We start from the raw sequence: 15,498 nt of genomic DNA, 5'->3' as shown, positions 1-15,498 counted from the left end.
TTTTTTTTTTTTTTTTGCCAAACTATGAAATTTGCCCATGTTTAAAGTCTGCATTTTTTATTTTTTATTTTTTTGTATTTTGACATGGTTCCTAGAGAACTGAAATATTAATTAAGAAAACAGTGGGTGTGGCTTGTTTTTTGCTTTGAGTTGATTGGATGTAGTAAAGTATGCATTTCATTTGGATGATTGGGAAAAGGCTTTCGGGACAGTTATTACAACCTAACAGACTCCTCCTCCTCTCCAGTTCTGTTTGTTGTCATAGTGCTGTCAAAACCGACAGGTGGAGGTGCATGGTTAAGTATGTATACCACACCTCAGACAGATGTAATCTGAGAATTTAACTAAAAACTAACAGGAAGTACATTCTATTCAAACAATAGTTTTATTCTTAATGACATGCACAGATGAATTGCTCACCTCCAAACTAGCAATGTGAGTTAACAAAATCAATATTTTTAATTTTGATTTTGTATGTACTCATGTAATTAGTAATTATGAAAAAGAAACAGCCTGAACTGAAAGACAGAGATTCTGTTCTTTCTTCTGAGAATTTTTTAAGAGTTCTTTCTTTTGGAATATTCATATTTTTACATATTTATGCAACAAACATTTGCGATTTTATTTTTTATTATTATTTAAATTTCATTATACAATGTACACACAGCTCACTCCTAAACTTTCTCACTTTTGAAGAGAAAAAGCACAAACATTGGACAAGAAAACATCATTCCAATTCAATATCAACTGTAATGTTCTCTCTAAGGCTGCACATTCAACTGTTTCATGATGCTAACATATGCTTAAAAAAAACAGAAGTACACTTAATGCTTTACATTGCGTACTATATCCAAACGATCAGACTGCAGCTGCCTTTGAAGTTCCTGTCTGAATCTCAGTGGGTGTAAACCATGATACCGCAAGCAGCGCTGTAGGTGTAGCTGAGAATTGATATGATCTTAGTAGCCAGATGGTGCAGCAGCCTCTTGCTTAACTGTAATACACTTAAGAATAGAGAAGGGAGAAAGAGAGAGAGAGTGTTTTTTTTTTTTAATTATGTACAAATTCGTAGTAATAGAGAAAAAATGAAATCCCAAGAGACAAATGGGGAGAAAAATGGGAAGATAAGAAAAAAGAAAGAGGTGGTTCAGTTGATGTATCACAGTTGCACATCAATACTCACTACCTCAGCCCATCCCCCTTCTCTCTATATCTCTCTCTGTCTTTGTCTCTCTCTCTCTCTTGTGCACTCAGGGATAAGAGAAGAAAAAAGTGAGCACTAATTTGCAGGGGTTGTGAGAAGCACTGGACGGACCTGTGAGAGCAGTTAGATCCTCTCATCATTTATTTATTGAGGGAAGCTGCTAACACTAAAAATACAGGAGAGGCACTGAGAGTGGGATCAACACTTGGCGATTAAAGGACTTCAATAATTAAAGCCATTGCACCCTGAACGAATATGAAAGCAGTGACGGTAATTAAAATGGATACAAATGAGCAAACCGGTTGCTAATCAGTCAGCAGTTTCAAATTCACCCAGATTAAATGTGTCCTAATTAAGCGGTAAAAGTCTATTGGATTAGCTGTGTCAGTTGGCAGTATTGCCATGCGGTGAGTGAGCCTGGTGAGGTTTGGGGCCGCAGAAGGAGCTGGGAATAGGTGTGCGGTCCAAATATCTCATCCTAGACCCACACATCTGTTCCGCAGTGCTTAATCTGTTTTAATTTTCACACCGTGTCATTTATGGATTGTCAGTTTCCTCTTCTAGCCCAGTGAAATCTGTTTTCGCCCCACTCTAATCGACGCTTTGTTGAAGTTTATTTCTGCTGCCACCCACTGCTGTCACAATACATTCATTATAAATGTGACGAAGCAAAAGCCACGTAGACAGTCTTCTCCCTCCCTCTCTCGGCGCTCCGTGCCCTGTGGTTTTCATCTACAAAAATGCCTATTTCCGTTGATAATAAATACATGACATATAGAAATAGAACTTTGGTGAGACATTAGTGCAGAGGAGCCCATGTTTAAAGGAATAGTTCACCCATAAATAGAAATTGCCTCATCGTTTACTTTCTCTTGTGTGGTTTGAATCTTTAAGAGTTTCTTAACACAAAAGAAGATATTTTGCTTTTGCAGAATGCTGGCTGCTGACACCATTGACTTCCATAGTAAGAAAAAAAAATACTATGTGTGCCAGCATTTTGTTAAATATCTTCTTTTGTGTTCAAAAGAACAAAGAAACTCAAATAAGTTTTGAACAAGTGAATGGTGAGTAAGTGATGTAAGAGGTTTCATTTTAACTTAAACATTAAAAACTGAACTACACTGTTCCAGTTACTGAACCACACTGTTCCAGTTACTATGACCATTTATGTGAAGCTGCTTTGACACAATCTACATTGTAAAAGCGCTATACAAATAAAGCTGAATTGAATTGAATTGAATTTAATTTTTAAATGAACTATCCCTTTAAGTCATCTACTTTAGGTTATTTACCTTTTAAATTTGAAGGTTTTAGATATTATGATTTAAAATTTGCAATGTTTATTTTGCTAGCCCACATTGTTATTCTTTAGGTAGACACTTAATCTGTGCAAACTAATTCACAGAGAAAAATGTTTTGGTAATTTTAAACCTAAGTCCAACCATTTGCATTTGGAGTGGCGGTTTTTCTCTGTTGATGTCAGTTTCACAGCTTCGGCTACAATATTCTTAAATATTTTTAACAATTCGTTTAGGGATATTAGTTTTTTTCTACCACATTATTTTTTACCAACGTTATTAAGGCAAATAATTTTAATAGTCAAAAACAAAAATATTTAAACAAAAAAATCTGATCTCTTTATAATTAAATAAGCATACGTGTCAAAGACACTCCTAATCTTGATAAATAAAATGTTACAAAGTGTGCGCAATGGTAAAGCATAAACACTGAACTATCAAAGCAAACTTTAAGGTAGATCAACATCTGTAAGGTGTGAATATGATACTCTAAACCTCAAACTCTGTAAACAAAAGAAATTATGATTACTGCTCTAAAATATATATTTTTAAATCTCAGGGTAAAAAAAACTAAAACTTTTTTCCTCTTTGAACAGAATATATTTTATTTTGAAAAACATTTCAATTATTTTGTAGCGGTAAACATGGCAGGCTGAATAATTTAAATAAATCATTGACTTCTGCTGTCTTCATTATTTTCAAAAAGATTTCTTTACAATTTAAAATGGCATCATTGGACATATTTTCTGCTGGAGATACTGTTGTCCTTAAGAAAATGTAAATAAATAAAAAATCTTACACATACTTTAGGATATTTTGGTGGTTTTAAAACCTTGACTTTTTCAAGCCACAGTAAACCTTGAAAACAGTTATCGTCCCATGCTTATTCTTAACTATCTTAGGGTGCTTTCACACCTACACTTTTGTTTCGGAACGTATCTCGTTTGCCCAGTTAGCGCGGTTCGATTGGCATATGTGAACAGGGCAATCGCGCTCTGTTCCGCGCCAAAGTAATCGCTCCGAGATCGCTTGAATGAGGTGGTCTCGGCTCGATTGAAACGAACCCTGGAGCGGTTCGATTGCAGTGAGAAAGCGATCCGATCCGAGCGCGGTTATATCACAGTGTTTTATGGATATGTAATAGGCTTACGGCTATATGAAGAGAGAATTATGATTAGGGCGGGAAGTTTCGCGAGTCTCCGGATGCCCGCAAACGAGTGATGATCTCCCGGTAATCTCGCGTCTCTCTCCCAGTCCTCAAATAGGCATCGTCGCGCACCCTTCTCACCCCTCCCCACCGCATCTCTCCTCAGACACGTCGCGCGCGCACCCTGTCAATCACCACCAAACCACCACCTCTCCTGACAGCTGAGCGGGACGCTGCAAAATAAACCCTGACACTCTGACCAATGTAAGGAGAGTTTCCCCGCACGTGACTTGTTTTAGCTCTTTTGGACCGATTAGAAACTTTGCAGTGTGAAAGTGAACCGCTCCAAGAGCAAAGAGCAACAATGTAACAATTTTAATCTCTGTTTCGGAACAACTGAATCGATTCACAGGTGTGAAAGCACCCTAAATTTTAGTTTGCTACAAGGCAATGATGTGCAAAAAGAAACCCCTGCTCCTTACTCAATATTCCGTTTCAGTTGGAAGTACATCGACATAAAGCATCTTCCAGTTCATGTGGAATTTAATGATCTCTCATTTTCTACCTCCAATAACTGTAAATCTTTTTCTGTCTGTCTTCAGCCCCAGCAGAGTTTGTGCAGCCCCCTCAGTCTATTGCTCGTCCTGTGGGCACCACTGCCATCTTCACCTGTCTGGCCCAGGGTGAGCCGGTCCCCCAGATCACCTGGCTGAAAAATGGACAGATCCTAGAACCTGATGGCCATGTCAAACTCAGGAACAATAACAGGTGAGCTGAAGAGACTCGCATGTATGTAATGATGTTTGTATGCAATGTCATTTTATGCTATAGTGTCTACACTTTTTATTTCTTCATCTTTAATTCATGTTTATTTCTATAGCGCTTTTACTATGTAGATTGTGTCAAAGCAGCTTAACATAGAAGTTCTAGTGGAAACCATATAATTTTGCGATATATTTCTACACACAAAAGCGTTTCATTGAAAACAATCCTGACAAAAAAAAAAGCACTGCAATAGTTCTAATGTGTCGATGGCATCACAATTACAAATGATTCAATTATATTTCCTGGTGAGTGTTATTTTTCTAATAATTTAAACTCCACAATTAGTTATTTGAAATAAATGCCAATTTTAGGTAAAAATAATTTGGTAATCCGTTTACTTCACACCGTTTTAGTATTTTAGCTCAATAAGATTTTATCTAAATAGGGGCCAAGCACCGAAGGTGAGTAGGCACCTATTGTATCCGTTTTTATTATTATTTTTTCAACTTCTTCTTCTGCTCTGGGAGTCTAAGGCAGCTCTATGTACCGTTTACGCCATTTGTGCATACTCTGGCACACTGATAAAGGACAGTCTGATCTTCAACCACATCAAAATTGAACTCTCTATCTCAAACTCTCTAGCACTTGTCCAAACTTTCACTTATGTTTTTTCTATAACCTTTGAACCGAATGGGCTACATTCAAATTTTTTTCTCTTGCTAATTCAAGGGAATGCCAATTCAAACGCACCCTATGACCTAATTTTCTGTCTTACTTTTTTTTTCCCTATTTCAAAATTTTTGTAAAACCTATTTGAATTAACTTTTTCTAGGCCGTTTGTCCGTTTTTTTTTTTTTTACCAAAATTAAATCACATGATCTACAGACCATGCTGAACAAAAGTTTTTGAATTTGAGTTGATTAGATGAACCATTTTGATTAACTTGCAAACAAATTTAACGTAGAGCTTGCAAAGATTGACTTAAGGTGAAACTAATTATCTTTGTAACTCATTGACGTTTTCTCACCAAACTTGATGTGTGTTATCACAACGATGGTCTGAAGTGAAATGCAGCATTTTGGCGCACTGCCCTCTAGTGATCCGGAGATACAAAAAAAATGTTTTTTTTCTTATAACAAAATTAATAAGATTGATCTCTTTACGTCCGGCAGAGCATGTCAGCCATTTTGGCCATCAGCCATTTTAATTGTCAAAAATTGCTATATTTTAAGAATGCATCGGCGAATTGTTATGAAAGTCGATATGTTTTTTTGGGACTGTGCCCTGAATGTGATCAAAAAGTTTCATCTCAGTACCACCTTTTGGTCAAACGTTATAGCGATATTTCTAAAAATGGTAATAACTTTTGACTAATTTTGCCTATTGTTATGAAACTTGTCTTTGATACATTCCTTGGGTGTCCTGAGAATATCGATACCAACTGTGCCTTAATTAACAGAACTTACTGTCTGCCATCTAGCCTCAAGTCAAAATCCTATTTTTTTTTAATTCCTCCTAATGATACCAAATTTTAGGTCTGTCATTGTTGCCTCACACTGATCACGACATAAACATTTGGTGACAGCACTACCTATGGGTCAGGAGTTATAAGACATTCATTAGTCATTATTAATGAAACTCACAAATTTGGTAATTACGTTTGACTGTATATGCTTATTTTGATTAAATTGATCTCATATTAATCTTTGGGTCATGCCGACAACACACATACCAATTATCCCATAATCTGCCAAACGTTCTCTTTGCCATTTTGATTTTGTTCAAACCATTCTTTTTTTTAACTCATCTTAGACTGTTGCTTCAACCTTCAGCAAAAAAAAAGCTATAGAATTTTCCAGTTGCTCTGTAGCTTGTTGCTTTGCTTGTTTATGATGTGGCTGCTTGGCCCCGATAATTGCTGCTTGCAGCTATATTTATCTAATTTATAGTTGGGGTTTTTTAAATGCTAAGAATGTTAAAAAATTTAACATGTTGCTTTAGTTATAGTTAGTGGTCACAGCTCTGGAAAATACATCATACAATAAAGCTTTTCTAAGCTTTTATCTATTAGATCAGTTTCTTTGTTGTATAAGAAATGCTCTTGGTAATTGTGTAAGCTGAATTCTGCTTGCATAGCATTTTGTTGCTGTTCATCAGCTATGAAAGTTATTCATTTGCACAATGTAATTTATTACAATTGAAGTCACCTTACACAAGGCTTTAGTGAAGGCGACCGCTGTTTGTTTTATTGAAGGACATTCTCATGTTGCTGCTTGTCCTTTTCCAGCTACAGTGTTATGACAACACTGTTTGGACGCTATTAGTCAAGGTCAGCAGAACACATCGCCCTGCGTTCTTCTGATGTAGGACGGCTTGTGTCTGCTTTGAGAGACACGCAGCTTTCTGTTAATCTTCAGTGCCTTTTTTTCCATGCCGCTGTTGTGATTATTATCATGTCTTTGGAAATGGAAATGAAATGCGAATCCTTGTCTATTGCTATAAATGTTTTATTGCCTGAGTTTTTTTGTTGTGGTTAAAGAGCGTGTTTATAGTGTGAGAGAAAATCAATTTCATTGAGGTTAAATTTATAACAGCAAAGATAGAGATAGGCTTTTCATTGCTAGAAGAAATCAAATGGGAAAGACAGGCATCGTCTGAAGTGGAAAGAAGCTGGTATACGGAGAGAGAGAGAGAGAGAGAGAGTGAAGGAGTTAAGTTAGCATTTCTGAGTCTGAGAAACACCATTAGCTAATTGACTCATAAAGTAGCAGAAGCCAGAGACTGACTTCTTTTATATGTCGTACATGACCAATATGTGTCAACAAACAACATCACCATGTTTCTTATAAAGATCTGCAGAAGCTGCAAAGTCTCATGTTGCCATTTGATTTCTGCTACTGTACCAAACCAAACTGAAAACAATTTCTTCGTTTTGTAACTATAACAAAAAAAATCTAAAGTAATAATGAGAGTGGTGCTTGCTGATGATGTTAGATGTTCTAAGTGGTTGAATAGGTGATTTGATTGATTTTCTCTGCCAGTTTGTTGGGATTTAGAGTGTTGGATGTGTGTGGCTAGCTGCCTGCATCTTTTTACAGTGTGTTTGCTATACATTTTTGCGTTTGGTACAGTATATGCTTTTATCAAACTGACTTATGTTACATGGAAGTACAACATACACAAAATCCATTAAATATTATCCATATTTTTTGCAGAGCAAAAATTAATAACCACTTCATTTTGAAGCCCACAGTATAGTGTATATATGGTATATATGGTATATATGGTATATATGGTATATATATATATATATATATATATATATATATATATATATATATATATATATATATATATATATATATATATATATATATATATATATCTATATATATATATATATATATATATATATATATATATATATATCTTTTTTGTTTTAAGAGGTTTTTTATGTGGAGTCAAATGAATCTGATTGTTGTTGGATCCATGTATTTGTGTTTTAAGAAATTATATTGGATACATATTTTTTTATCTCTCTTTAATAGTTCGGTTCATTCATTCATTCATTTTCTTGTCGGCTTAGTCCCTTTATTAATCCGGGGTCGCCACAGCGGAATGAACCGCCAACTTATCCAGCAAGTTTTTACGCAGCGGATGCCCTTCCAGCCGCAACCCATCTCTGGGAAACATCCACACACACATTCACACACACACTCATACACTATGGACAATTTAGCCTACCCAATTCACCTGTACCACATGTCTTTGGACTGTGGGGGAAACCGGAGCACCCGGTGGAAACCCACGCAAAGGCAGGGAGAACATGCAAACTGCATACAGAAACCCCAACTGAGTTGAGGTTCGAACCAGCGACCCAGCGACCTTCTTGCAGTGAGGCGACAGCACTACCTACTGCACCACTGCCTCGCCTGAGTTCGGTTCATAATATCGAACTTTTTGTACTTTTGTTATTGTATCCCTGAATTTTCTTAAAGTATCAAACTAAACTAATTCAATTCAAAACTTCCAATACCCAAGAATATTATGATATACTGTTAATTAGCTGATTTTCTGATTTTCTTTTTTGCAGTGAGGGATGTGCAGTATTGATAAACTATATCAAATGATTTGTTCAAAATAGCTGATCTTTTTAGAAAAATAAACAAGTAACTTATTTATGTCATTGAATCTTCAGCTGACTTGGTTAATTAAAAAACTAGTTTATACTGTAACAAGAGACGCAAATGTTCTGCTCCAGCATTGATTGGAAACACATTAACAAGCTAAACATAACAAAAATAAATGCAATATTGTGTCTGAAATGCAGTTCATCCAACCTTAACCTCATTTTGGTTGAGATGCTTTTCATGCTTTGTTGTTTGACAAACATAAACATGCAAACATAGTTATAATAATTCCTGTTGCTTACGGTGCAAGTAACATTGCAACTGCATGTAAACTCTCATTGCAAAAACATTAAAACATTGTAAATACAGTTGGCTATATAATAGTAGTTGTGTAAGTACCTATGTTGATTAAGGGTTTCTCTGCCTGACTACAGGCAACCAAGCTTTCTTACAGAGAGATGGGGAGATGCTGACCTTCAAAAGGTTCAGAGGGAGGATCGATTGTACATTTAACTAACTTGCATGTGCAATAATCCAGAGCTCATAAATAGGCAGCTTCCCCCCAAGCATGTGTCATACACTTATAATGACATGTAAACAAACACAGCTGACTTGTGCAAACTTATCTACTTGTCCTTTTGCACACATCTCTTATTTGTTGATGTGCATGCAGTGACATTCCTTGAGTTAAATGTTTTCTAAAGTTACATTTTATTATTATTATTATTATTATTATTATTATTATTATTATTATTATTATTATTATTATTATTATTATTGTTGTTATTATTATTATTATCATCATCATCATCATCATCATCATAATTCATTATTAATGCATGTAGTACTGGTTGTGTTCATATAATTCCCAATACATTACCTGTCTCATTATTCTAATTTGCAAATTGCTCATCCAGTTAAATGTAATATTTTACTGTATACCGGTGCCATATGATCATATCAGTTATAAGCTATCATCAGCCATTAAAAAAATTATTAATAAATAAAATTGTAGTATAGGTGTATTTGGATTTAAATGCATGTATTTATTTATTCATTTATTTATTGCTTATTTTTTTATTCTAATCTATGGTTTAGATGCCGTTTGCAATCATCTAGCATTAACTAATAGATAAGCACTTTCCTTTAAGAGTGAATGTCTGTTACTGTTGCACATAAATACAAAAATAATTTAGATTTGATCACAGGAATAAGTATATTTGAGTTTTAGTGTGCTTTAATATATTTTAATATCAGCTATTTATCTGTTATTGGCCATAAAATGAAAATAATGTTTGGTCGTTATCAGTATTAGCCACAATGTCAAATCTGCTTCATTCTTAAATTATAGCATCACTAACAAATCCTGTATAACTTCACAAGATACTGCTTCCAGGATATTACATGTCATTATTTAATAAGAAATCACTAAATGTGCCTGCGCTGTCAGGTTTGCAGACATGTGTTAGGGAACTGCAGTGAGAGCGGGAGGTCAGGCGGTTCAGTCGCTGCAGGAGCAGAGGGTGGGGTCACTGCCTGCTCCATAAACATAAAACACTATTACAGCAGTAATCAAAATGCCACAGTGACCCGCAGTCAAATCACACCACACCGGCCGGCTCTTAGAAGGACTTTAAAGGTGGTTATATATTATGTCTGAACATCACATTCTGCGCATAAATGCATGTGTGAATATTCATTAGAGCTGAGTTTGCTTGATAATGGAAATCTTTGTGGTTTGGTAAATCTTCAAAAATAAGATTCATTCATTCATTGTGGAGCACTTTTTTCTCTTAGGGTTTCAAGTTTGATCCATCATGGGTTTTTTATTTGCTAAAATGCAAATTAGTGCACATTAGTGCATGGTGATTGAAAATAGCTTTTTTTTCCTACAAAATATTTTCTCTTCTAAAGCCTTGCATGTACTTTGTTCATTTTTAAATTTTTTTGCTGTCTTCAGTAGTTTGTTTTTGTTGTTATTTCATTTTTTATGTTATCGTGACATTGTTAAAGTACAAGATGTCCATTAGTAAATGTGTGTGGTTAGAAATCATAATATAATATAATATAATATAATATAATATAATATAATATAATATAATATAATATAATATAATATAATATAATATAATATAATATGATATGAAACTTATGAAATTGTAAAAGCATACAAAAATAGATCTTCCTCAGTTCTCAATATTTTTTCAGTCATATTTTGTTTATTTTTTGTATGTTTTCAATTCAAGAATTTGATCAGTTTATTCTCTCGTAACTAGTACACAAAGTCCAATTTACATCACTGGCCATAGCAAACTGAGAACGACAACAAACAAAGCTGCATACAAGTCTAAATCAAGAAAATGAGTGCATTAATGTTACACTCAAAAAAATATGTTTGTTGTTTACTCAAACTACTTATTTTAAATAAATAATTTAAACAACTAAATTCTTGAGTTTTATTTTGGACTTAATTGTTTCAATCTACTTAAGTTTGTGAAAAGTATTAAGTTACCTTAATTGTTTCATGTTGTCCCTACACAAATACATTGTGTGGAGCCCAGAATTTTCTACAGTGTAGTTACTTATTGATACCTGAAATGTTGTACTTGTGCAGCTGGAGGAAAAAACACTTCTTAAAAGCAACACTGATGTTCACTCTCATTTAGCACAAGCTCTGTCGCTTTCCCTTTCACACTACTGGTTCTTTGCAATTAGTGGTGTTTCGTGGTTTTGACAACAGGTGATTCCCCAGATGTACAGTATGTGACTGGCATTTACAGCTTTACTAATTAAAGCATTCATCAAGAATGACAATTAAAAAGAGTTCTGAGCAACTGCTGTAAAAATAATCATCTTCAGCACCAACACACGACACATAATAGACAGATTGCAGTGTTCTTAATATGTACTGTCTTACAGTGTAATTATCTTAACTATGAATAGGTTTAGTACCTAGTTATTTTCCAGTTCATGTAATGACTTTTATAAATACATAGTATGTGCTGCAAAACAAGACCGTCAAATAAAAGTCTACCAGAAGACAAGCTTTTTTCTTTCTATCAACAGATATGGCATAAAATAATAAGTTGAGATGAATGAAGTGAAACTTACAATTTCATACTCAAACTGACTCAAATTTATAAGTGCTTATTATAAGCTTACCATTGTGAATCTGTGAAACGTATGGACACATTTCTAAATACTGATGACTTATGTAGATGTAAGATTATGATTTTGTTCCTTTTTAACTAACAGTTACAAACTGTAGCTTTAGTTTAATATTAGTTTAGTTTAAAACTTTATTGATTCTCTTTAGCCAATTAATTCTGACATGCGTGGTTCTTCACAGATAATTAACATAATTAACGCAATGATACCAACACTCACACAACAAAAAAAATAATTCAGAAAAGGTAAAGAATAAACATATAAAATCGGCTACATTGTTTATATAACCATATTGCTCCAGGCACAAAAGTAAATATGTAACAATCTGCAAATATCATCTAATAAGCTTTAATAAAAAATAAAAAATAAAAAAAACACAGAGAAAACAAGTTGGCTCGCAATCTTTTTAGCGTACTATATAGTATGGAAGTATGCGGTTTCGAATGCAGTCTATAATTTGCATTGTTATAAAGAGGGTGGGGCCAAGACCTGTGGGAAATGAGAGTTAATAAAACACACCTGTGGGCTGGCGCACTCGTCAGATGCATGCTGTTGTAATGGAAAATAAAATGCTAACTTGCTTAAAAATACTAAAAGAAATGCTAAAAATGCACAAAAACTTAAAAAAATTGTTTTTGAGTTAATTTTCACAGATTTTTATATTTTTTACCTTACAATTTTACAGAACCATATTGACAATATTCACCATGTTTTGCAGCTGAGTAGACAAAAACCGTGCACTCATTTATTCCCTTCATTTCCCTCTTTTCATCTGTTTTTAAGCTCCATTATGTACTTCTTGGTAATTACCTCCTCTCCAGTCCATGCGAAATGGAGCGAGTTTTGGCCTTGACCTCTGGCCTCTCCTGCAATCAGTCATTTCCACTAGGCTTTCAGTGAGCAGAGAGACATCCCTGCTTCACATGCCTCTCCCTTACCTAACACTCCCAATTCCCAGCCCTTCTCGTCTTTCTCTCTCGTCTAGAGGACTGTGAATAAGGGTTGACCGCCCCATTCAAGAGGCACTGCTCTGTGACGACTGTGCAAACATGTGCTGAATAGCGGTCCTCCTGTCTCAGGATGCTCTCTGTCAATTCGAGGAGAGGCCAAAATCTATAGACAGATAGAGAGGGTGCAGATGGTCCTGGCATGCTGTGTGCTTATCCTCTTCAAACACCAGTATTCTGAACAACAATGAAGTACTTTTGTTGTAAGAAGATAAGCAGCAAACAATGCACATGCATATTTTGGAAATATATAGTTCTTGATTTCATGCAGTAATGAATGCATTTAGATTCGCTTTGATGTCATTTAAAGTAAAATAAAAAACACAATTCAATATTATTTGTATGTACACTCACCGGCCTCTTTATAAGGTACACCTTACTAGTACCGGGTTGAACCCCTTTTGCCTTCAGATCTGCCTTAATCCTTCATGTCATAGATTTAACAAGGTACTGGAAATATTCCTCAGAGATTTTGGTCCATATTGACATGATAGCATTGTGCAGTTGCTGCAGATTTGTTGGCTGCACATTCATGATGTGAATCACCCATTCCACCACATCCCAAAGGTGTTCTATTGGATTGAGCTCTGGTGACTGTGGAGGCCATTTGAGTACAGTGAACTCATTGTCATGTTCAAGAAACCAGTCTGAGATGATTCGTGCTTTATGACATGGTGTGATATCCTGCTGGACGTAGCCATCAGAACATGGGTGCACTGTGGTCATAAAGGGATGGACATGGCATGCAACAATACTTAGGTAGACTGTCGCATTGACACTATGCTCAATTGGTACTAATGTGCCCAAAGTGTGCCAAGAAAATATCCCCCACACCATTACACCACCACCACCAGCCCAGCCTGAACTGTTGACACAAGGCGAGATGGATCCATCCTTTCATGTTGTTGATGCCAAATTCTGAGCCTACCATCCAAATGGTGCAGCAGAAATCAAGACTCATCACTTCAGGCAACATTTTTCCAATCTTCTATTGTATAATTTGGGTGAGCCTGTGCGAATTGTAGCCTCATTTCCCTGTTCTTAGCTGACATGAGTGGCACCCGGTGTGGGCTTCTGCTGCTGTAGCCCATCAGCTTCAAGGTTGGACGTGTTGTGCATTCAGAGATGCTCTTCTGCATACCTGGGTTGTAACGAGTGGTTATTTAAGTTGCTGTTGCCCTTCTATCCGCTGAAACCAGTTTAGCCATTCTCCTCTGACCTCTGGCATCAACAAGGCATTTGCACACACAGAGCTGCCATTCACTGGATATTTTCTCTTTTTTTCGGACCATTCTCTGTAAACCCTTATAATGGTTGTGTGAAAATCCCAGTAGATCAGCAGATTCTGAAATACTCAGACCAGCCAGTTTGGCACCAACAACCATTCCACATTCAAAGTAATTTTAATTACCTTTCTTCCCCATTGTAATGCTTGGTTTGAAGATTATCTTCATCATGTCTACAATGCACTGAGTTGCTGCCATGTGATTGGCTGATTCAAAATTTGCTTTAACGAGCAGTAGGACATATTAAAAGTGGCCGGTTATTATATATGTACCGTATATTTGTGTGTTTGTATATAAACATAATAAATATATGATACACTGATATATTATGTTAAAACAAACTTTTATTTTGTATGGAATTAAATGCAAAGGATCTTTTGCAATTCTAATAATAATTCTAGCTAAAGATGTCTTTTGGCGTACTTTACTTTGTTTGACTCTCTAATTGGTGGAGTTTTCTGTACAGTACCATTACTAATGTAATTTATCTGCATGAATGCTATTATTAAACTCAACTCAATTAATGTGAGCAGATGGGTTTAACAAAGGCATGTACAACCCCACAACTCACAACAGGTCTTTTTTAAATTTATTTATCAGTTATTGTTCATTGTAGATTTATTTTGCTGCTAAAAACAATGAATATAGTTAGCATTTGCTCTTTATTGTTGTGGACAGTGTCAGGTCTTGGTCTCAGAAATGTTAAGATTGACTGCTTTGGTCCTTACGGGCCAAAACAGACACTGACTGTGACGCTTAGATGTTTGTAGGGAGACCACTGTGGGTCCTGCACTTCACCAGAAAGCAGGGATGACATTTTAAAACGTTCCTGACAGTTTGGTCCATAGAGAACCAGGTTGGTGAGTATGACTTGCAGGCATGTCATGCAGGTATGAAATTTCAAAAACCGCTGGATTGCTATTGGCAGCTCTATTTGTGTGTGAGTGCTACACTACAGAGAGCAGTTTGAAGCTTCCAACCAGCCCTCTTCATTCCCATCAATGTTTCTTCATCAGAGTTCTGTTAGCATGTTTTACAGGTGATTAAAGCATTTTATTTACTCACATTATACACAACCTGGTGCACATAAGCACCTAAAGACGTGTGATTTTGAGTTGTCATTTGGCAGACATGAGGACATATTGTCCTCTGTCTTTGTAATTAGCATTAACCTTATTTATTAAGCAGACTATATTATCAAAAGCAGCTTACAGTGTAGAAGAATACAAGCAGAAGGGATTAATCCAATGGAGAACGCACTGTGCTAATAAGCACTCCTACCATATTAAATTCCCATATCAGAAGTGTAAAGGCCTGTTCACATCAAAGATGTCAACTGTAACAAAAATGAAGAAAATGTATTTCCTATCATGGGATAGATAAATACATTTTAAATAAGCTGAACAATATTGTCCACTAGTGTGAAATCTGATCTAGTTGTTGTTATAAATTCCTCAACCACTTTATGAGGTACACCCTACAAGTACTGGATT

At 35.5% G+C, this 15,498-nt stretch overlaps 1 protein-coding gene across 1 annotated transcript in view; it reads left to right on the top strand.

Moving 5' to 3' along the window:
• The window catches only part of igdcc3 (immunoglobulin superfamily, DCC subclass, member 3), a 119,755-nt gene that overhangs the window by 89,212 nt on the left and 15,045 nt on the right, over positions 1–15,498 (top strand). Inside the window, exon 7 of the mRNA XM_003198969.7 lies at positions 4,252–4,417. Coding sequence (XP_003199017.2) covers positions 4,252–4,417 — 166 coding nt within the window. The remainder of the gene's footprint in view (positions 1–4,251; positions 4,418–15,498) is intronic.

This window comes from Danio rerio, chromosome 7 (genome assembly GCF_049306965.1).
Source record: "Danio rerio strain Tuebingen ecotype United States chromosome 7, GRCz12tu, whole genome shotgun sequence".
In the NCBI taxonomy this organism is placed as follows: domain Eukaryota; kingdom Metazoa; phylum Chordata; class Actinopteri; order Cypriniformes; family Danionidae; genus Danio; species Danio rerio.
The sequence above is the reverse complement of the archived record's forward strand: the minus strand, read 5'-3'. Positions and strand labels throughout refer to the sequence as shown.